The sequence below is a fragment of the Falco rusticolus genome, chromosome 11 (genome assembly GCF_015220075.1).
Source record: "Falco rusticolus isolate bFalRus1 chromosome 11, bFalRus1.pri, whole genome shotgun sequence".
Classification (NCBI taxonomy): domain Eukaryota; kingdom Metazoa; phylum Chordata; class Aves; order Falconiformes; family Falconidae; genus Falco; species Falco rusticolus.
The window spans coordinates 29,723,803-29,747,116 of NC_051197.1; the positions used below are offsets into that span (position 1 = coordinate 29,723,803).

General features: G+C 53.3%; 2 protein-coding genes across 4 annotated transcripts in view; one reads left to right on the top strand and one right to left on the bottom strand.

Moving 5' to 3' along the window:
• ASTN1 (astrotactin 1) overlaps window positions 1-15,474 on the top strand; it is a 56,960-nt gene extending 41,486 nt beyond the window's left edge. For 2 of the 3 annotated variants that reach the window (XM_037404806.1, XM_037404808.1), the window contains 9 exons: window positions 187-291; window positions 464-652; window positions 3,877-4,145; window positions 4,398-4,531; window positions 5,205-5,356; window positions 5,703-5,838; window positions 5,955-6,055; window positions 6,700-6,883; window positions 11,874-15,474. In XM_037404806.1, coding sequence (XP_037260703.1) covers window positions 187-291; window positions 464-652; window positions 3,877-4,145; window positions 4,398-4,531; window positions 5,205-5,356; window positions 5,703-5,838; window positions 5,955-6,055; window positions 6,700-6,883; window positions 11,874-12,108 — 1,505 coding nt within the window. In that variant the 3' untranslated portion in view covers window positions 12,109-15,474. The remainder of the gene's footprint in view (window positions 1-186; window positions 292-463; window positions 653-3,876; window positions 4,146-4,397; window positions 4,532-5,204; window positions 5,357-5,702; window positions 5,839-5,954; window positions 6,056-6,699; window positions 6,884-11,873) is intronic. The other variant, XR_005106836.1, reaches the window with a different exon arrangement.
• Window positions 15,475-21,040: 5,566 nt separating this feature from the next.
• The window catches only part of PAPPA2 (pappalysin 2), a 93,831-nt gene continuing 91,557 nt past the window's right edge, over window positions 21,041-23,314 (bottom strand). Inside the window, exon 22 of the mRNA XM_037404433.1 lies at window positions 21,041-21,548. Within this exon, the coding sequence (XP_037260330.1) occupies window positions 21,474-21,548 (75 nt within the window). The 3' untranslated portion in view covers window positions 21,041-21,473. The remainder of the gene's footprint in view (window positions 21,549-23,314) is intronic.

Here is a 23,314-nt window from a genome sequence, read left to right on the forward strand (position 1 = left end):
CTGACCCTCAGCTCCGAATGCCTGGCTGCCTCCCTGGGGGGTGTGGTGTATGCACAGTCCTTTCCCCTGGCTTCTTCCCCCCTGCTGGCTGTGCTGCCCCAGGCCCAGCACGAGGGGCTGCAGCCATCCCGGTGGTGAGGCATCCCTGAGCAGTGGCGCTGACCCCCCATGTCCTTCCTCTGGCAGGGATGGTGAACTTCAGTGAGGTGTCCGGGTACCCCCTCCTGCAGCACTGGAAGGTGCAGTCAGTCATGTACCACGTCCGGCTCAACCAGCTGACCATCTCCCAGTGTAAGTGTGCGGGGCTGGGGGGGAGAAGGGAAAAGGGGTGGCAAGAGGACACACAGCCTTCTTCTGGCAGATGATGGGCTCAGAGGCTGGTTGCCCATCACAAGCATGCAGGGAGGTGGCAAGGGCTTGGGGTCCTTTGGGATCCGAGCATCAAATCCCATCTTCTCCCCAGCCTTCAGCAATGCGCTCCACTCTTTGGATGGGGCCACATCCCGTGGAGATTTCGTGGCACTGCTGGACCAGTTTGGCAACCACTACATCCAGGAGGCAGTGTACGGCTTTGAGGAGTCCTGCTCCATCTGGTATCCCAACAGGCAGGTCCAGCGGCAGCTCTGGCTGGAGTACGAAGACATCAGCAAAGGTAGGAGCCCTGCTCATCCCCAGGAAGGGTCTCCACAGCCACCCCATGTGAGCAGGACCTGGGTTTGCTTTCAGCATTGCAGGGAAAGTGCCCAGCCCGTGTCAGGGCTGCATCCCATCTCATCCTCTTATTTACAGCTTGCTCTTGCACCCTTTAATGCCGGCCAAAGGACTCCTGTGGACTACAGCACTTGTTAGTCCAGGCCAGAAAGGAAGATAAATACCCACTTCCCTAGGGAGATGAATGCACTAATCCCACCAAGCCATGCTGCCTGATTCTGGACTTAACTGTTATTTGTCTTTAATCCCGTTCCTCCTTTCCTTTTGTCTCCACCATATCTGCTCTCTACCACTTGCATCCTGCGGCCAGACTTTTTTCCTGCTAATGTGTTTTCTTCTCCTAGTCTGTCAGTGCTGCGCTTTTAATGTCCGGAAACCAGTTATGAACTGGGAGGTTCACTGTGGTGCAGGGGACATCTGGCACTGCTGCATCCCCTCCGGTGCCCTCACTACAGCGAGGTGTGACAGATCCCCAGTGGAAGGGGGTTTTGCAGGGAGGCAATGGCTGGTTTGGATTGAGCTTTCCAAAAGCAGAGGCAGCCCAATGCCTGCCTGCTGTCACCAGCACATCTCTTGTGCTTGCCTTTGCAAAGTTGCCTGCAGGCATTTTGCTGCCTGTGCTGGGGAAGTCGGGTTGCACCACCAAGGCTTGAGCAGCAAGCAAAAACCAGCTCCCAAGCCTGGACGTGGGGGATGCTGCGTGGAGCTGCTTCTTTTTAGGTGACCTTGGTTTGCTGCTCCCTGCCCAGGAGCTACCAGGTGCAGACAGCATGAGCTCAGAGCTCACAGGCACTGTGACCACCACATCATCTCCATTATGAAGCTTTATAATTCTCAGTATTGGCACCAGCCTTTGGTGCTGCTCTTGCTGTGTCCCGGCTGTGGAGACATTTGTTCTCTCTCCAAGGTTCTTGTGTGGGAAAAGCTTCTTTCTGAGCCTGAGTCTGGATCCTGTGGGCTCAGACCTCCTGGAGTGTGGACTTCTTCCCAAGCCCACCTGCGAAAATACAGACCCGTGGCTGTTTTGCTATGGGCTGTCTCCAGATGTAGCATCTTTTGATTGCAAGTACTTTTTTTTTTTTCCCCTCCTGCAATTTCCTCCTCTTTGATTTTTTTCCTGCCTGGAGGCTTTTCAGGTCTGGCAGTCTCTTTCCACCCACAGTATCACATTTCGGTTTCGCTCTGGCACCTGCCACTTTCCCTCCTTTGCTTTTTGTTTGCAAACGTCAGGAGCTGGATATCGATTGAGAAATTGCAAGAGACAAATCATTCCCTAGCTCTTCTGCCTTTCCTCAGTGCCTGCTAAGCTGCAATTCACAGCCAGCTCAAAGCGATGTGTTTCCAGCTTGCTGGGGGTGTGGAGCAATGCTCTTGTACCCCGGGTTTTAATAGCCTTGCTTTCTTTGCAGGACTCTTGAGGATAGGCTAGTGTTGGCCCATTTCTCAGCAAACCCTTGCAACGAGATCTTCCCACTGAGCCATGGACGTGCTCTCCAGCAGCTCCCTGCAGCAGCCAGCCCGTACCAAGCCACCACCAGCGATGCCCTGAGCCTGCCCAAGGGGCAAGGCTTTGCCTGGGCATCCTTCAGCTTCCTCTGACACCACCAACCACCATCAGTGGTCCCTCTGGGCCGTTTTTTCTTAGGTGTAGAGCCAGGGACATCCTTTGGCAGGGATTTTGGGTGAAAAGCACCGTTCCCCTGCATGGCAAGGCTCGCAGCAGTGGGGTGATGTGAGCCAGGGCACAGCAGTGATGGGCAGATTCCACTTTCTTGACTGCTGTGCCAGGACTTTTCCCCTTGTGTCAAAATATTTCCTGGTATGGGAGCACTGGAGAAGAGCCCATCAAGTGCACAGTCTGGCTCACTGCCCCATGTGGCAGGGACACGGTGGCAGTCAGCATCGGGCAGCTTGGCACGAAGCTGGGAAAAGCGTAGACAGCGGCGATGCTTTCCTGCTGTAAATCTGAGCCTGCTGGACTGCAGGGTTGCCTGAAGGCTGGCAGGCTAAGACCTGCAGATGTTCCCCTGTGTGCACAGGGCCTTCAGTCTTGTCACAGGTTGGCTGGGGGTCTGTGGTTCTGATGGATGTACCTGCCTCCACAGACTGGTCGGGGTTGGAAGGGACCTCTGGAGACCATCTAGTCCAATCCTCCGCTAAAGCGGGTTCACCCAGAGCAGGTTGCACAGGGTCACATCCAGGCAAGTTTTGAGTGCCTCCAGAGAAGGAGATTCCACAACCTCTCTGGGCGGCCTGCTCCATCTCTCCATTTTATTTTGCTTTGTGATGATGCTAAGCCCTTAGGGAAATACCCTGTTTCCTTGCCTAGCTGCAAGTTTGCTCACCTCCATTATGCCCCAAGACAGTGAGAAGAGACATGATGAGCCAGGCTTGAGCCAGCTTCTGAAAGGGAACCGTTTTCCATCTCCTTTCTCCTGCTTGGGGACTGAGTACAGGAGGGGCAAAGCAACTGAAGAGGGGCTTGGTGGCTTGGTAGCCATCTCAGGAGCTTTCTAGGCATCTGGGCATCGTGAGGCACTTGCAAGTCTTCCCTGCTCATTCTGAGCTCTTTGGTGCTGCTGGCTGCAGACCTTTGGGCAGGGAGGTTAACAAGTCAGCATCACTCTGTGCACCTCGGTCTGATGCTTGTCCTCTCTGGTCTCCAGCACGCTCTGTTGCATCACCTTTGGTGCAGGTCCTTGGGAACCGGGGGAGCTGGGTGAAGAAGGCAGCTGTTGGACCAGGAGAGCTTTTGCAGCAGAGTGGTTTGGCAGGGGGGTTTGGTGGGGCATCAGCATGGAGTTAAGGTGTCCAGCCAGGTCCTTCCCGAGTCTCCAGCCGTATGAAGGAGGCTCCCTCTCGTGGAGATGTGCCGCAAGGGTGCGTGTCCCAGTGCCGGGTGAAGGGCTGGGGAAACTGAGGCATGGGGAGACAAAAGGACATAAGACAGCAGAGGCCAGGGTGGACTTTTTGGTCCCGATTCCTCCTCTGCAAACCAGTGAGTGTTTCATCCCTACAGAGCAAATGGGGAGCTCTTAAGGATACAGAGGGTCTCTAGGCAGCACTGCCTCTCTCCTGGGTAGAAGGCAGGGCTCTAGCCCCCTCACATCCCCTTATCGATGGCTTGGAGGCCACCCTGGTGTCCCTCTTTTCCCCCTTCTCCAGGTAACTCCCCCTCGGATGAATCAGAGGAGCGTGAGCGGGACCCCAAGGTGCTCACCTTCCCCGAGTACATCGCCAGCCTCTCCGAGTCAGGCACCAAGCGCATGGCAGCCGGCGTGCGGATGGAGTGCCAGAGCCGCGGGCGCTGTCCCTCCTCCTGCCCGCTCTGCCATGTCGCCTCCAGTCCCGATATGCCAGCTGAGCCCATCCTGCTGGAGGTCACCAAAGCAGCCCCCATCTATGAGCTGGTCACCAACAACCAGACCCAGCGGGTGAGAAACCACTGCCTGGGGGTGGTGGGGTTGGCATGGAGGTGGCAGGACAGCATTGGGGTGGTCTTTGCAGGCAGCTTTCCCTGGTAGCATTATGTCAAGCTGTGGCAGCCCTTGCCTGTTGGGTAGCCTTGCTCTCCAGGGTGGATGGACCATGCTGAACCCAATGGGGGATGGATGAGCACTGACTCAAGTGGTGGTGAGATGGGAGTTAACCTGCCTGGGTGCTTACCCAATTTTCATCTCTCCTAGCTCTTGCAGGAGGCCACCATGAGCTCGCTGTGGTGTTCGGGCAGCGGGGATGTCATTGAGGACTGGTGCCGCTGTGACTCGAGTGCCTTTGGGGCTGATGGGCTGCCCACCTGTGCGCCTCTCCCACACCCCATGTAGGTCTCCATGCATGTCCAGACTGGCCTCGTGGTGTGATGGGACGGGGAGGAGCTGGTGGCAATGGCCAACGGCATGGTGGCAGGAGGTGGTGGGGCTGGGGTGGATTCGTGGGACAGGTTTGCAAGTGGATGGGGGACCTGGAAATCAGACAGTGTGCAGAGATGCCGTGTCTTTTCTAAATTCAGCTGAGGACTGGGGAGCTCTTTCTGGATCCATCCCCATAGAGCAACCCCAGGGAAGGAGCCCTTTGGGCCAGCATGCCCAGAGCCACGGTGGGAGAAGGGGGAATTGCTCCTCTCCTGAGGTTGCTCTCTCCCATGAGTTAATGGCTTTGAAGCCCTTCTTCTGCGACAGAGTAACGCAAAAACAGTCCCTACAGACTGCCCTACAGAAGCCAGCTCGTTTCTGGCGCGTTTGCATGTGGTCCGCACAGCAGAGCGAGTGGCACTAGCAAACACACTCATGCTGCCTTTTGCACCATGCTGAGGTTGTCCTCAGCATCATCTCCCATACTGTGTGCCTCAGCCTAGTGGTTTTGTTGCCTTTTGAAGGCACAAAAGTGCAGCAAGGCGGTGATAGACATGGGTGAAGGTGAGCATGGGTGGGCAGTGGGGACAGCTGGTAGACCTTGCCCTCCTGAGATGCTGACTGGCTGGCATTGCCTCCCAGCTTGCGGCTCTCCACCGTTCACGAGCCCAGCAGCACACTGGTGGTGCTGGAGTGGGGGCACTCGGAGCCCCCCATCGGGGTGCAGATCGTTGACTACCTCCTCCGTCAAGAGAAGGTCACCGACAGAATGGACCACTCCAAGGTGGAGACAGGTGAGGGGGGACTCCGCTGGTTCTCTCTGGGGAGGGTGGGATGGAGATGTTGGAGGAGAGCCTCTGCCTCCCTTTTTGCAAGGGGATGCTGCAACATATCCAGTATTCTGTGGAGGAGAAAGCAGCCCCTCTCCTGCCTACCGTGCTGCAGAAGTGGCAGCTCCATGCCATGGTGATGAGCCTTGCTGGAAAAGCAACAGGTCCATCTCTGCACCAACCTCATGCATGAGCCTTGGTCCCCCTCAGCGCCAGGCAGCATGGTAGCGGACACAGACCTCGGCGGCTCTCCACAGCCCCGGGGACACCTGTGTCATCACCCGTGGTACGTCCTCCCCTCTCTCCCTAGAGACGGTGCTGAGCTTCGTGGACGACATCATCTCTGGTGCCAAGTCACCCTGCGCCATGCCGGCCCAAGTGCCTGACAGGCTCTCCTCCACCATCTCCCTCATCGTTCGGTGCCTGGAGCCCGACACCACCTACATGTGAGTCACCTTCCCTGTGCCATGGCAGCGCCCTTCCCCTGACTGTGGTGCTCCTGCCTGGTGCTGCCTGTGTTTGCATGGTAATCCAGAGCTTCACCTTCCTCCTTCTCGTTCAGGTTCACGCTCTGGGGAGTTGATAACACAGGCAGACGCTCCAGGTCTAGTGATGTGACGGTCAAGACCCCCTGCCCTGTGGTAGATGACGTGAAAGCTCAAGGTGAGATGGAGGGAGCTTCTGGACTATGATGCTTGCGACAAGCAATAGGGAGTTCCCCCTTCTAGCATGTCCCTACACAAGTCGCATGAACTGGCTGTAACACCACCTTCACCCATGGTGGCCCAAGTGCTGCTCAACATAGTGTTGAGGGTTGGTGTGGAGGGCAGCAGGACATATACATCCTCTCCACAAACAAGTGCAGAGCTACTCTGTGCTGGTGGAGGGGTGGGAGGGTGGGTGGGGGGGCAGGCATTCAGGACATACCAGGATAGCCAGGAAGACCTGCCTGTCCTGCCTAGAAAGCAACTGGGCAACTGGCAGCGTAGGTGGTGGCTGTGCTCAAGAACCCCCAGTTGTGTGCCTGCTCATAAATAATGGTGTTTCACTAACAGTACCTGATGACGCCACCTGTTTCTCTTCCTAATTGGACCAAACTGCAGGAACCTAACCTGGACTGAATCTAGGGAATGCCATCTACTCTGTTGCTCATCCATTGGGACCTTGTCTTGATATGACATAACTCATAACTCAAGGAAAAAATCTTGGCTCTGGTCTTTGTTTCCCTAGAGCTGAGCTTTAGCCTGGTGGGCTTTGTTCATGCCTTTCCTTGCACCTCACTGAATACCCCATGTCCTTCTGCCCAGAAATAGCAGACAAGATCTACAACCTCTTCAATGGCTACACCAGTGGCAAGGAGCAGCAAACGGCCTACAACACACTGCTGGACCTGGGTTCCCCTAGCCTGCACAGAGTCCTTTACCACTACAACCAGCACTACGAGAGCTTTGGGGAGTTCACCTGGCGCTGTGAAGATGAGCTGGGGCCCAGGTAGGCTTGGGAGCTGTTGGTCACCAAGGAAGGTGGCTGTCTGGCAAATCTCATGAATTTGTTTGATGATAGAGCTTAGAGTCTTACAGTGGGGCTCCTGTTCTGCTGGATGTTGTGCATATGTTTGAGGTCCAGCCATCTCCCCTGAAGAACCATAAACATAGGACAAGGTGGAAGGCAGTAGACCATTATCAAGCCATCATCTTTGTCCATCCCACCAGCCCTATGCCATCTCTGGAGTTTTGCCTTGTCTGTTCATGCTATACAAGGTGGGAAGGGGATGGGATTCTCTCTTTCCCTCAGTAGCTGCTGCCGCAGGAAAAGAAACAGAAGGTCTTGGGGAAAAATAATGCACGTTTGAGGAATGGAGGTTGTTGTGACTGAGAGGGAGAGGGAGTGTGGTTGGAGAACCTTGTTAGGGAAGGGATCTGGGCATTGATGGAGGGAAGAAGCCACAAGGAGGTGGTTGTACCTTCAAGCTTGCTGGAGAAGGTGACACAGAAGAGCTTGGTTGTGGAAGCTGCTGGATGAAGTGCTTGCAAACACACATACATGTGCTCAGCCATACCAAGGTCAGGCTTGGCTTTCCTCCTTTTCCTGGGCTTTGGCTGGAGCTGAATGCATTTCTGTGTGTTGAACTCACTGTCACTTGTGGTCCAAGGCAGGAAGTGGATTGACCTTGGGTCTGAGTTGCATGTGATCCCTCCCTTTTGATCCATGTCTGTGGTTGTGTGCGGTGATCTCAGGGACACGAGTGGTTTTGGTGCCCAAGCAGTGCTGAACTGCCACAGCGGGTTTTGGAGGAGGTTGCGCTGAAACAGCCTGAGTGAGCACCGTGTCCTTTCCCTAGGCCAGGTCACTGCAGCCCCCACAACTGTCTGGGGATGGGGTACCTCATGCCCGGGGCTTCCAGAGGCAGAGCCAGATGTTCCTTTCTCCCCCTGTCCTTCGATGTCTGCTTTTGTCTGCGTAGTTTCCCGGTAACGTGGATGTTTCCAGTCAGTTTAGCAAGCTGGGCTGGGAGATTGTGTGGGCTGCAGTGGTGTTTCATAACATCTGGCCTCCAAAGAACCAGAGCCTTGAGCCCATCTGGAAATCAGGATTACTTCAAATGTACATCAACAACAGCTCCTACCTATGAAATGCATGGCCTCCACCTTACTCCCCTGCCCCACCCCTCCTCTTGCTGGTCTCGCCGCTAGCTGTCTTCCAGTTCTGCTTCTCCAGATGATCAACTTGTGGATTTCTAACAGAGGATTGGAGATCCTCCGTGTACTTTGTCTGTCCTCCAAACCTCTGCTAGGTGGTCAGAAAGATTCAGCAAATAGCTGGTAGCTGTCTTGCACTTAGTGTCTTAGGTGTGTCTCCTAGTTCATCTTTGGTGGGGAACTCCTAAGAGATCCTCCATTCCTGGGGCAAAGCCAGGGTCTCTCCTCTTTCCCCTCTTCCCACTTGTGTTCTAAGAAATGTGAGCTCTTTTGAGGAACAGCCTCAAAGCTCAGCAGTGACATCCCAGCGCGTCGAGTCTTGTTAAGACTGAGGCTCCCACCAACTCCTCTGCCCAGGGTCGCTTCATTCCCATGACACCAAGTGGGATCAGCAGGCTTGGACTTAATGTCTCACCTTCATCTCAAGCCCAGCTGTGGTGATGCCACTCTGTCTCCATTTCCAGATGTGAAATTCAGCCCCAGTTTGCACAGACCATCTGACATCTGTTGTGATGGTTTGCATGAGGAGTACATAAAATTCCTTACGTGACAGACTGGAGTCATCCGACAGCCATCGACGAGGCTGAGCATGGCTGTTGCTGCCTCAGTGAGGAGACCAAGGACCAGCCACAACACTGGGTGGAAACGGCCTCCTCCAGCCCTGCGAGGCAGAGGTACATTGGCACGGAGCAGCCAGAAATGCCACTGAAGTGCCCAAATGTTACCGTGTGCTGTGTGAATCTACGAGCCAGAGGGTTAAGTCCACCCTCTGGAAACGCTGGAGCACTTAGGCTGGGATGACGCAAGTTGCTGATGAAGTGTTTGCAGCTCGCGCTACTTGGAAAGAGGCATTTAGGCAGCTGCAGAGGGTTCTGGTGATGACAAATCTTGGAAAGCAGACCTCCTGTTTGATCGTCTGCGAAGGCAAAGCATCCAGACTGGTGGTGACAGGACAAATCACTTGCAGATGACATTATTTAGCCAGCAGACAGAGTGTTTGTTTGACTGTTGCTGATGCTCCTTTGAAGTCGTGGATGTGGACCCACGCAACTGACTGACTCTACCGTGTCCCTCCTCCTCCAGGCAGCCACGCTGCCTGCTGGATCTGCTTGTTTGGGGTGTGCTCACCTTCCTTCTTGGTGACGCTGGCTGTGGACTGAGGGAAGCGAGGGTGTGTGCACATAACTTTTCTGGGGTTTCCAGTCCAAGAAGGGCTGCAGAGAGCCCTGGATTTTGCATGAGGAGAAGAAATGGAGGGAAAGGCAAGTCATTTTCTAGCAAGTAATAAGTGACAGTAGGATTTGAAGTAAAGTCTGGTTGGTGTCTATGGGCTTTGAGCCAAAATCTGTGGGAACATATCCAGTGTTCCTGTCAGGGTACCTGTGAAGCTGGAGAAAGGCAAGGTGCCCCAACTGCCTTCCTAGGTGTCTAGATGTGAGGAACCAAGACAAGTGAGAGACTGGCTACCTTCTCGTGGCTGGAAGACTGGCCAGCATGTGTGGCTTTCTCCAGCGTCAGCACCATGCAAAGTGCCTTCATCTCTCTGCTGGGCTCTGGATGTGAGCCCTGGGGCTTCAGTTGTCATGTGGCTACAGAGCTGGACAACCTCTTGGTGGCTCCAGGCTGGCCCCTTGGAGCTGCAGCTACCTCTGTGAGGGACCTCTTGAGGTTTTCCTCTCCAGAAAAGCCCAAGGATGGCTCTGGCTGGGCCTGTAGTAAATTAATTCTTCTCTAAGCAGCTCTCCCGTGGTGCAGCTGGCCTAAGGAAGGTGTGGAGAGGTCATGGATGTTCCTTCACGGTTGGTACATGTACCATTGGTTTGACAGCTCAATCACAACACAGCCAGGTGCTCCACACACAACCCCTGCTTATCCAAGTAAGAATGTGACAAAGAGGTTGGTTTTTCCCTCTGACATCACGATTTGTGCCTCTGCTGCCTGTTCTGTGCTGGACAGATGCTGAGTTAAAGCTATCAAGGGGATATATCTTCTCTTCCCTGTCTATACTCACCCACCAACTGACCTTGAAGCTGGCTAGGAAACTTACCCCAGTTCCTGAGACCCAAACTTCTGTCTGGGTTTGCAGGCACATGTGCTTCTCACCTTCAAGACCCTTCATTTGAATCCATTACCTTCACATCTGCCAGGTTCCTTGGAGATCACCCAAGGATCACGTTTAAAATAAGCATAATGTGTTTTATCTGAACAAACTGATTTTCTTGATAAAAGCATTAGAAGCACAATTTTAAAAGAAAAAAAAAACGTGAAGAGAGCACAATTTAGGTCATATTTGGCCAGGATGCTCTGTGCCCTTCTGATACGTCATCCAACATGAGGGGTCGGTAATTTAGCACTTCTTGCTACCAGGACCCACACCAAAGCTTGTTGCCGTGGGAGTACTGTGTGTCTGTCTTCTGATGATGATGGATTCTCCCTGGTCTTCCTCTCCCTCTGTCACCTGGCCACCTCTCCCAGCTTCCTTGGCTGGGTTGTGGCTCTTTCCGAAGCGCTGCTGCCATGACCCGCCTTTCCTTGTTTTGCTCTCTGCAACTGGAAGATGCAAAATGCACGTGCGAAGAACTGGGGGCCTCTGCCACATCCTCTGCTCTCCCAGAGCTTTTGGGGTCAAACCTATGTTGTATGCCTCTCATTTATTCCTTCTCATTTGCATGCTGTTTTGTAGGATGTTTCCTAAACTTTTGCTAAACATTCCAAGCCGTGTACCAGGGCTACATACATTGTATCACTGCTTGCGATACTGAATTTTATGAGGATTGTAAATTTTAGCTCACCTTTAGCTTTCCACACAGACCCCTGACAAGCCAGCTCTGGTATTTTTAGGTTGGGTTATTTCCACACACACACACACACACCACCACCACCCCTAAATCTCCCTCCTGCTCAGTGACGTCCTGGCTTGCTGGTTCCTAACTGTGCATTTCTTCTCCATCGCGTCCCCTTCAGCCACATGATGTCAATGACGTGACGATCCCAGCAGGCCTGCCTTTTCCCTGCCCTTCCTCCCATGTCACTGCAGATGTCCTACACCAAGCTATGGGTGACCAGCAGAGTTCCTAAATGTGCAACACATGCACTTCATGGAGAGGACACACGTGGTGACACTGCCCTGGGCTGGCCACACATGTCATGCCTGACACTTTTCAGCATTTCTCCCAACTGCCTGCAGTGCTTTTGGCTCCCACTTTTCCATCCTGTTATGTCTGGGGTCTAGTGGCTGCAGCGGTGACTGGTGATGCCATTTGAGTCACTGGTGATGTTCATCCCAAGGGGTGTGGAGGGGGTCACAGCTGCACCTCTGACTGTCCCCTCACTATACCCTCAGCAAACCTGGCCTTGTTGTGGGGATGATACAGGGTGGAAGAAGGGGGCACAGGGAAGTGTAAGGTGAGTCCCAAGACCAGTGCAGCAGGTCTAGCGTCACCGTGGTAGCATGGGCATCTCTGACCCAGGCAGGGGCTGTCCTCACGTGCATTAGACTTGCAGTGCTGCCACGGGGCTGGAGTGTCCCCCCAGCCCTGCTGTCCCTCCTCATCCCGACAGCATCAGGCTCCACTCAGCTGCTGCCCACAGTGCCCAACTCTTGGTTATCTCTCCGCACTCCAGGAGCTTCTGAGTTGTCTTTAACCATCTTTGCTTTTCTCTCCTCATACGCTCCTCCTACCCTTCCCACCATCCCCCCCGTGGTGTCTGCATCACCCCCACCGCCCCCTTTGCCCGTCCATCCGCCCCCTGGCATCTCCCCTCGCCCACCCTCACTGCAGGAAGGCTGGCCTCATCCTCTCCCAGCTGGGGGACCTCAGCAGCTGGTGCAATGGCCTCCTGCAAGAGCCCAAGATCAGCCTCCAGCGTTCGTCCCTCAAGTACCTCGCCTGCCGCTACAGCGAGATCAAGCCCTATGGGCTCGACTGGTCGGAGCTCAGCCGGGACCTCAAGAAGACATGCGAGGAGCAGACGCTGAGTGTCCTTTACAATGACTACGGTGATAAGGACTACTGAGAGTTGCGGGCGCCCGCTCTCACGCTGGCCTTCCCACAGGCGTTTGTGAGGGGTTTATACACAGACCCATGGCGAGGGAGGGTGTCGCTGATGTTTCTGGAGGCAAAAATTTGTACCGGGGAGCAAAAGCAGCTGCTCTGTGCAGGACTGACTCAGTATTAGTTTCTTCTTTGACTTGGCCAAAAGCCTTTCTAGTTAGAAGTCTTGTGGGACCCAGTTTTCTTGGTTTTGTTTTATTCATTTTGCCAAGAGGTTCCTCAGCATTGGTGGAGAGGGCAGATGGGGAGGGCACAGCCCTCTCCTCCTGCCCCATCCCTGCCCTGACTGTGGGGACCATACCTAAGGGTGGGGGACACTGATCACCGGAGAAACGTGGTGACACAGGCAGGATGAGAGAGCAGGTGATGCAGGATTGGGAAAATGGAGGCAGGGCATGCAGGTTAGGTTGAGATGCTAGTAGTTATGGCTGAGAAAAACAGCCTCTGGATGTCTAAGAGGGTTGGGATTTTTTATATATATTTTTTTTTTAATTCTAAAGCATGAGTCTGGATGAGACCTGGCCAAGTGATGGTGCCATTGCAGGGCAGGGCTGGTGTGGGGTCACCAGCTGGGGTGAGGAGAAAGGGGCATTGATAAGCCCATCTCCTCAGGTTCTTCTGTCATGGTCAAAGGCCACATCTGCTCCAAGATGCAGAGTCCTCCAGAGCAAAGGCAGCTTGGCCTCAAGGCCAACTTCATGAGCTTTCTTCTTGTGGGACCACATTCCTAGGAAGTCAGCTTTAAAACCCCTTCCATCATTGTTTTTTACCCACCATAATAAAGACTTTGAAGCAATGTCGAAGTACTGCTCAGGAGAGCCCCAGCCAGGGAAGCAGCAGCCAGGTGGCACAGACGAGGCCACCTTCTGCACCAGCCACCCTGTAGCTATGGAGTAGCCCAGGCTCTGCATGGTGAGGGGAGCACAGGGTAGCATATCCAGATGTGGTGGTGCAGGGTGGTCCTGGAGGTCCTGGTCCCAGAGAGGGCTCGGTGACACAGTGAGGTGGGCAGACTTCTTCTCAGAGTGTTGCTTGCCTGTGTTCAGGCTCACATCTGCAACTCTCACTGGTGACTTTTTTTTTTTTTTTTTTTTTTAAAAAGAACAGGGGTTGTCCTGGGACACTGAGCTTGTTTCAGAGCACACTGTGCTCCAAAACCCTGTTACTATTGACAGTGTTGGAGGCAGCAAACGGCTTCCTTGCAGCTTCAGCTCCTAGCCTGCTCTGCAGAGGAGGCACCTTCGAACTTGCCAGCTGTGCATCTTTGATCTGGACAAGCCAGGAGCCCTACAGTGGAATTTTTACAATGCCTCTTCAGAGAGAGAAATTTCCTTTTCATTTTTTCAGTCTTGGCAGGACCAATCTTCAGCTTGTCTCTTATGATTTTCTGCCTCATTCCTCCCCTACCTGCCAAGGACATGGCTCGAGTATTTACAAGGTGCTGAGAAGGAGATGGCTCTGGTCCGCAGCGGGTCACAGCTGACGATGCTGCATCACGGTGTTTGCTCAACAGCAGTTCAGTATCTTCCTGCAGGACCACACAGTGCTTTGCTCTTCCCTTCTGAAGGGCAGAGCTCTCCTCCAGGGGCAACTGGCCTGGACTGGGGAGCTGCTGGGAGCAGCCACTGGCAGACAGTATTACCTGGGCATCCCCGTGAAGGAAGTCTGCTGGATCTTTTTGGCTTTTTCTCACATGTTTCTGCTTGTATTTTGACGTGCCTGATGCTGTCAAGGGCTTGGGGCTCAGAGCAAGACCGGTGCCGTCTCCATGAGCAGGTATATGTGGGCAGGTGATCTGTGCTGAGCTGTTGCTCCTTTTCCTTTCAGCCACTGGCAGTCTTGGCCAATATGCTTTGGTTTATCCATTTGCTTCTCCCAGCAGATGCTGAGACAACCTTTAACTTCCAGCCGGGCAGCCATCCAGGGATAGGCAAAGGGCACCTCTGCTCAACGCCTCAGAGGGATGCTTGAAAGAAGGCTGCTCTGGCAAGTTGGTTACTCGCCAAGTAATACCGCTTACACGGCCTTGATATGAAACGCAGGCTGTTTTCCTTTGGGTAGCAGCCTCCTCTCTTTTATTGCTCACTAGGTACAGGAGCAGTGCAGTCTGCCGGCCATTCGCTGCGACGCTGCCAGGAGAACCCTGGACACCTCATGCATTCACACCTGCCTAGGTTACTTTTTCATCCAGCCTCAAGATTTGCTCTGTGGCTCTGCAGATATTTCTGTTCGGCTTCTGCGCTCACATTTCAAAGCCCTTCAGCCCCACAGTATCATCTGCTGGCTGAGTGGACTCTGCTCCCTCAGCACCAGCTTCCCCATGGGCTGGGAGATGGACCATCGTGGAGGGTGAGGGGAAAGCCACACATCCAAAGTCCTTCAGCAGCACCCTTGCACTGTTGGATGGGACTCGGCATCCCCATCCCGTGACGGACCACGCAGTCTGCTGGTGGGGCTGTGCTCTGCCTGGTTGACTGCCATGGTGTTGCTGCACCCACTGTGCCGGCAGATCCTGCTGGCATGGCATGTCTGCGGGGCCATTTTCATGATGGTCCTGGCTTTGTGAAGGCTCCCTTCGTTTCCTCACTCTGGCTTTGCAAGTCAGAATTTTGCCCAAACCTGGATCTTCTTGCCAAAATGTCTCAACTAAGACATGAGCCCATCTCAGACAGCTGCCAGCAGCCTGCCGTGGGAGCTCAGACCTGGGCAGGGGGTTGCACCATGGCTGAAGACCTAGCCTTGGGTGAGATGTATTGCATAGGGCTTGCTCACCCAAAACAGCTGCAGGCAACCCCCAAGGTGTCCCCTTCCCTGCAGAGCTGACACCATCTGCATCTGCCACAGGGTCCTACTGTTGGGTCTGCATAGTATTTTCTCTCAGACTCCTGGTTTTTCCCATGCTGCCAACCACACAAAGGCTGGAGAAGACACCGTTTTCCATCTATTTCTGCAACCTCCTGAGCCCCCCTGCCCTCTCTTCTTGTTTTATTTCTGAATTAATGAGCAGTCATTAACTTGAGATGAACCTCTGGGTCATTATCTTTTCTTTGCTGCACCCGTCCCCTGTAATAGCATTACTACCTTTTACTTGTCGTGGAGTTATTTAACATATAAAGATGGTTTGGTCCTTTTCTTTACAAAGATGGCTACAATTCATGTTCCTTGATGTTCTATTAAAACTCTAATGTGACGTTTTACTACTGTAGATTGAAAGTAGGGTGCTTTAGGGTGGGATAGCCATGTGGCAAGAAACATAAAACCCTTCCAGATTACTTTAAAAAAAAAAAAAAGGTTTTAAACAATGGCAACAACAACAACAACAACAAAACTTTCATTGTAACACTATGTAAAACTCCAGATGATAATTTAACTGACTATTAAACGGAGCTGTTAGTAATCTGTGGCTCTGGCAAACTGGAGTGTTTGTTTATAGTTTTGGTCCAGTTGATGTCATCTTTTGGTAGCGGATGAAACACTCCCAGCTTTTGAACACGCGTGCGTCCTCACACAAGTTTAGCATTAGCCCATCTGCCCAGAGGGTTAGCCAAGTCCCAAGCCACTCAGTACACACAGCCGGAGCTGGGTCCTGCCTTGCCGACCTGCTCTGCCAGGCATGGGAAGGTGCACATGCCTGCAGGCACCTTCAGGTTTTGGAGGAAAGACTGTGTTTAGACATCCTTGGCAAGGGGCTCTCAGTCCTTGCTTTGCAAACCTCTGCAGATGCCGGGAATTTGGAAGCAGAGTCCAAAAAACCTCCTTTTAGCCTGTTTTTTAGTATATGAGGTGGATGGGATGGTGCTGTCTGGTGGTCAACCACCCCCTGAGAACTTCCTGGTCCATCTGGCAGACTTTTGACTAGTGGCATTACAAATATGAATGTCCTACAAGTGATGTGAAAATCAGTGCCCGAACAGAGGTGAGAGCTGCAAAGGGTGCCTTAAAAGTCACTTACAGTGCATGCTGTGCCTAGTGCACAGGCCATCGGGACTTGTAGGGGCTGGTCCCATGGCCAAGCCCGGTGTGTGTTGCCACTTGCCCTGCCAGATGGGTGGGAGACCCGGGGAGAGCCGGGGATTACTGTGGGTGGGCAGACAGGATGCCTGGGAGGACACGGGAGAGGGGGAATTTAGGGGCTATAGCGCACAAATCCATAGGAAACCAGACTTCATTAAGTTTCATGGAACAACTTGATTTTTTTTTTTCGCTTCCCACTGCTAAATTGCAGGAAAATAAGCTAAAAATACACCCAATACTTTCCTTCCGCTATTTTCCGTGCAGTTAAGTGCTGTGGCTGCCACTGGCTCATTGCACAATAACCCATGGCTGTGGAACAAGGCAGGAGGAGAAGGAATAGAAGGAGGAGGACAGGGGCTGTGTGGCAGCAGGGCACGTGGTGGCAAGCCTGAGCTGCTGGGTAAGAAGATCTTGACACAGCTGGCTCATTGCACCTTCACCAGAGCCAGATATCCTCAGGGGTTATCTGGCTTGCAAGTGATGGGAGTTTGGAGAAAGCCACCCCAAAAAGGGTGGAGTGGACTGTAAGGGATGCATCACTAACACGATGGCAGCTTTTTAGAAAAGATTTGGTAATATGTGCACATGGTGGAAGGGTTACTCTTGGCCAACAGTCCCTGTTCATCCTCAGAAAGCAGGTACCAGCAGGATTTGCTGCATTTCAACACATGCATGAATGAGGAGGCACCACTGAAGCCTATGCACACAAGGTACCATGTCCCCATGGTCCTGATCACTGACTTATTTCTTAATGACTGACTGCGTCGTCTCCTCCATCATAACGGCAACATAAGACAAAGTTCTTCAGATCCAGTTTGTGTTGCTGAAAGAGCCGCCGCCCTGCTCAACCTTGTGTCCTCATCATCTTGGCGTCTTTTGCCTTGAGGCTGGGTGTCTGGCAGAAAGGAGAGAATGGGATGGCAAAACAGCCCTCACTTGGCTACTGCTGCAGACAGCTGCTCTTTTTGTTTTAAATGCAAGACATACAACTGAGGTCCTGGTTGCTTGGGGCTGTAGAGCCCCTTAATGCTCTGTCCTTCATGGGAAATAAGCTGGCCCCGGTGGAAGTGCATGATTTGGGGAGCTTTGCCCCAGAGAGGACAGCCAATGTCACCAGGAGATGCTGTTCCTCCTCCGGGGAGTGATGGGACAGTCCATGCAAAGACCAGAAGCGAAGAAGAGGCTGGTGCAGAGCAAAAGGAGGCACATGGCCATCAGAGATGGCTGAAAGGCAAGGGAGTGGGATTTTAAGACAGGGCAAGGGAAATCAAAGACGAGGAGGAGGGAGACTCAGGATGAGTTGATTGTCCCTAGTAGGAATATAGCTCCTCTTTGATTCTGGGCATCTCCGTCCAGGCCCTGACCCCCTGGACACGGTGCAAGGGCCAGCACTGAAGGCAGTGCCCACAGCCCTGCCTGGCATCCCCATCTTCGGTGCAGGCAGCCAGAAGGACCAAGGGCTTGCTGGGGCCTCACTTGCTTCCAGCAGCAACGCAAACCCAAAGCCCCTCAGCTTGTGTCAATTAAGGCTGGGTACGTATGGCTCTGATTGCCAGCGACACGACAGGCACCCTGGCCGCGGCAAGGAAGGACGGCTGTGCCGTGCATCCCCAGGTGCTCCCTGTCCAGCCTCCAGCGCAGCACCAGGCACCCCGTGCTAGGGGCTTTTCCTTCCATTTTCTCAGCCCATTGCTCCTCTCTGGGGCCCTCGATGTGCTTGTGTCAGCCCCACAGGAGGAAAATCAGGATTTCATCGCTTTCCATAGCCTTGGAATTGCCCCCTTGGGATCTAGCAGCCCCCCAACCCACTGCAGGTGCTTCTATTTTTCAGTCCTTTCCAAACTTTCCACTTGCTCAGCTGTGACTCACCTTCTCCTCTGCTTGCAAGTGAGGCAGACGGCAAAGGAAAGAGAAATAGCTCCTATCATGGCTTTGGCCCTTTCAAACCCTGTGCTGAGCTGCAAAACAGCAAAGGGGCTCCTTGAGGGGCTATCTTGCGCTGTCTGATGGGGGGAGAGGCTTCAAATGGCCCCAGAACTGGTCTGTTAGAAATATAGCCTGGATTTTGTTAGCTGCCATTTGTGTATCTTTAAGCATCTTTTTTGATTGTCTTAGGTTTTAATTCTCTTGCCAGGGTGCCGCATGACATGTCTCTCTAGCTCTAGTGTGAGCCGCCCTCTGCTCCCTGTCCCCAGGGAGGTGGTGTGTGAGTACACACACACTTTCCCTACCTTTAAGGTGAGTTAATTAACAGAAAGTGGTGGATAATGGACCAGTTTGTGGCATAACCAGCAGAAGACCATCTGCAAAAGTATCCTTGCAGCTGGTGGCATAGTAAAAGCTACATGGGTGGCAACCTTGAAGAGGGAGGGCATTGGAGGGGGGTGTGTGTGTCCCAGCTCTAACCCCAAAGGAGCTCTCCCACTGGGCTGGGACAGTGCTGGGAGGGTCTGCAGTTTGGGGCAGGGGAGGGCATGCAGGACCAAGGGTGCTGGGACCAGCAGAACCACCTCCCTCCCCCAGTCCGGCCACACTTTGGGTGAAGCAAGGAAGCAAAAGACGTTGAGGATGAGAAGATTATTTATTTTTCATAGATTTTTATAAAAAATAATTATCAAATACAAAAAAATAAAAATAGCAGCAGCCTCCGTTGTGAATAAAACCCTAATGGGGACAAAAACCGCTCAGTGTCGCTATAGAAGAACAATATTTCAGTATGTAGAAGCTATCTGTTCAGGAGAAGCACAAATGTCTACCAGCCAAGCCAGCGCCTCTGGCCACCCCCAGTCCCCCTGTCCATGGGCCACAGTCCCTTTCCTGCACCCACTCATAAACAGGGACGAGCCATTGCTGAGACCAGGATTTTCATGCCAAAAGGGTAAAAATTTGGCATATAAATACACATTCATCCAGGAAATGCTGACACCAGGCACGGAAGGGTTTGGCATGGCAGGTGCTGGGACAGATTTCTCCCTCTGTGTCTCACCCTCATCCCACGTCCCCATCACCTCACCCTGCTGGGGGCTGCCATGCCCCCTGCTCCCACTGTGCCAGGACCCCTGGCTGTCCCCTTCCCTGCACTCCTGGAGCAGGATGGGCTGCACCTCCTGGGGACATCGGGGCTAGAAGAGTATCTCACAAAGAGCTTTGGATTTGGGGGGGTTTTTTTCATTTCCTTGGGTTGTTTGAGCGTGTTTTTTTGATTGAAAAGTGAACATCTGTCAAAAAATTACAGCTGTCAGCCAAACTGACAGTGTGTTTAGGTGAAAACCCCGGGGTGTTGTCACTTGGACATGACAGGAACAGAAATGTCCACGTGTCCCTGCTGCAAGAGGAGATGGGGCCCATTGCCACACACCCTCCGCATCCCTACCTAGACCAGGGCAGGCAGGAGGTGGCATGCCATGCGGCGATAGGGACACTTGGGATGAGGAAAAGTCTTGGAGAAGGACAAGGCATCTCCTGCCTGGATGCTGGTGGTGTATCCAGGCACAGAGATGTCCCTACTCATGTCCTACAGCGAAACATAACTTCGGGAGCTGCCTGACAAAAGGGCTGGCGGGGGAGCTAGCAGAAGCCAGAGGATGCCTTGAAAATCCCCGGTCTCTCCACACCGTGTCACCCTCTCTCCATCACTCCTGCACCGGCCAAACCCTGGCGGGGAGCCCGGCACAGCCCGGGCGGGAGGAGGCAGCCGGGCATCCCTGGGGCTCTTGGTCCCATCCTGCAGCTGCCCCCGGGGACACCGCGGTCCCTGCTCCTGCTCGGTGGCCCCTTCTCTGTTTTCCTCTTTCTGCTTCTTAGCAGCTCAAAACCATCAGCCATAATCCCAGCTGGAGCCGGGCACCTTCGCTAACCGTTGCCTCTGTGGGGCTGGGTTCAGGCTGCCAAACTGAACTTCTGGGAATTAACTATGGGGGCCAAAGCTTCTAGCTGAGCTTCTTTGGGGCTAGAAGTAAATTTTCACTTCATGCCTACGTGAGCAAGAGATTCGTGAAAGTCAGCAACTGTATGTCCACTGTAGATTGTAATAAGGAAAATCTTAATGGGAAAAGATGATGCTCAAAGTCTCCTGACAGGTTGTTCGGGTCCTGTCTTTCCTTGCGTTACAGGGTCTGGTCTCTGCTGAGAACTGCTGAAAACACTGTTGAAGCTCATGTTTGGAAAGGACACATGGGGAAAGAAAAGAAGGACCACCTCATCATCCTTCATTCAGAGCATCACACAGCTACTCTTCATTGCCCACTATATCCCTCACCTAGTTGGATACACGGTGGGCCAGGGGGAGTGAGGCAGAGAGGGATCATTGCGTATCTGCTCCTACTGGCCATGCAGACATCCCCATGGACACATAACCCTTCCCAGAGGGCTCTGAAATAATAGGTGATGGGCATCTGTGGTGCCCAGCAGCGCTCACTGAATCTGCCGTGCTCACCGGGGCGATGTAAGGGCAACATCAGCGTTTCTCCTCAGCCTCAAAATCCTGACCCAGGACCCTAAGCAGAGCAAGGCAAAGCATCGGCAAATCCCAAGGGCAAAAACTTGGTGCCTGCAAGATGCCAAGAGCACCCTGAGGTCACAGCCTCCATTCCGCCTTCCTGCGGAGCTCTCTCCTGGCGCAGCCTGGGTGTTTGGCTTCTCTCTCTGTCCTCCTTCCAGCTCCCTCTCAGCAAGGAAGGGGGAATTCCCTGCTCCTCCTCCCCGACCTGCACTTTTCCCAATGGTTTGTACTTCACAGCAGCATGAGTGTGTGACAAAGGATATCCTTTCTCAGCTTCATCAAAAGCAAAGAAAATATAATATATATTTATATATATATTATATATATGTGTATATATATATAATTAAGTTTAAATATTTGCAGAGAGATCACAACTACCTCGACCTTGCTAAAAGAAGCCTGTACAGCAGAAGGGGGGTGAATAATGACCAAATCCAGAGCAAAGACAGACACCCAGACACCAGACCAGGACAGATGTCCATGGCAGCACCAGGGCTCCCAGCCCACAGCTGAGGCAGTGCTGCATCGCTGGCTGAGCCCCTCAAATGCGCATCGGACCCCTGTGTCCCGGTTGGGTTTGGGAGGGAGCAGCGATGGGGAGGGGACCGCCATGTGCCTGCCCTCTCATGCCACAGCACGCTGGCTGCTCGGTGGCCTCACCTCGGCCCCTTTGTGTGCAGTCACCAACCCCCTGCCCTGCTCTTCCTTACGCCTGCTGCCCCCTTGCACCCCGCCGTTCCCCAGCAGCCCCCGTTGCTGCCCCTTCGCTCCTCCGGCACTCGCCTGACCGAGAGAGGCCCTTCGTGGTGCTGCTACTGGTTCTCCTCGGCAGCCGGGTCACGGCACGTGCATTCGTCCTGGTCACAGTCAGCAGCAAACGGGATCACCTGGGAGGACCGAAGGGAGATGTAAGCCTCTGCTTTGAGATCCCTGGCCCCTGGCACCCCTATGCCCCTGCAAGCCCCCTCCACCCTGGTATGGACAGACAGACGCTTTGGGCTGCGCCTTGATGTTGTTGGTATTGTGGAGGCTGCCAGGCTCCACGCTCACAGAGAAACGGGCTCTGATACAAGCTGTCCCCGGCTGAGTTTTCCTTTTAGCCTTTTCCTTTTTGTTCACTTGTGTTTCAAATTTTGCAGCCGAGGATCAGCTTGAGTCTTGTGCCCCAAATGTCAAACCCTGGGGAGAAGCCTCCCCTGGTGGGTGTGAGATGTTTGGACTAAGGCTGGCAGTGATAAGGCACCTCTAGATGTCAATTTTACTTCAGCGGCTGTTAGAAAGCCCCCCTTGCCCATGTCCGAGCCCATGGACCTGTCCTTCAAGCTACTTGTGGCTCTTCAAGGCTCAGCAAAGCATGAAGGTAGCATAGGCTCATCTTCTGCAGCTCCTGGAGGAAAGCAACCAAGCTCCCAGCTGCTAAGGCTGGCCTCCATACTACCTGATGTAGGAGCCAGGGTAGATGCATGGGGTTCTTCTGCACTATGGATCAAGAAAACCCAGGCAGGCTGGAGGCTGCTTGAGCAGGAATGGCCTTCAGTGGGGCAGGCAGTGGGTCCGTCTAGGGCCACCCACAAGCTGTGCTGCTTTGAGACATACCATGTGGGTAGAGAGGCTCATTGCACATTGCTTTTTCTACACAACAACCATATGTGGCTGAGCAAACTTATGTCACCTTAGCTGGTGGCAGCAGAGCAAGGTGGGAGGGCACCAGCAGAGCTTCTGGCTCCTAGTTAACAGTTGCCCAGTCATGAGCCATGGGAGCTGAGAAAATAGTTCCCTCCAGAGGTTTTATACACACCAGGCTCAGAGCCAGCAGTTTTTCTTACTGTGGAAGCACATTTGAGTTTTCACAGCCTGGGTCAGTGAGAGCTGGAGTGGGTTTTTGGTGTTTAAACTGCATATTCTTGCATCTGCCTTAACAGAGACGTGCTGGTGGCTTGTGCCACAGGAGATCTGGGACCTGTGGGGAGCATGAGCTGGGTCTGGGTCTCCTGAGAGCCATGGGACTGAATCCTCCCGCCTTCCGCTGCAAACCTGTCCTTTATTTTGTCCAGAGATCCAGCTATCTCAGACCTCCTGAGAGCCGTGCCTTGCTCTGAGATGTCATGATATCACTATGGGGGTTTCACTCATCACTTGGGTGTTAAGCCTTTTCTCTCCTATCTCAACTGGATCTTCCCAGGATTTTATTTTTCCTTTTCTCTGTGTGTGTATGTGTGATGAAAGGAAAAATGATTCAAGCTCCACAACAAAGATGAGAAGATCCAAATTCACATATTTTTGCAGTGAGAAATTATCTCATGCCCTGTGATTTGTTTTGCTGTTGGATATGCTTAGGAAGGATGGGCTGTGAGTACTGGATAGCAAGTTAGGTGGGAGGGGAGGTTGTGATGGGAGACAAAGAAGGGTCTGTGTAACCCCAACGCCAAATTTCTCCCTCCACAATATTCCTCCCTCCTTCACTCCCCAGGAGAATTGGAAGGGAAAGACAGCCCACAGCGGACGCCAATGGACCATCCCCCAGATCCCCTGAGATTGCTCAATTATATGACAAGGTGACTTCTGACTCACCGTGGCTAGCACTACATCCTATGGAAGTAATTTCTCTGGGACTCATTTCCCAAAATGAGAGGGAATCCTGTGAACCTCAGTG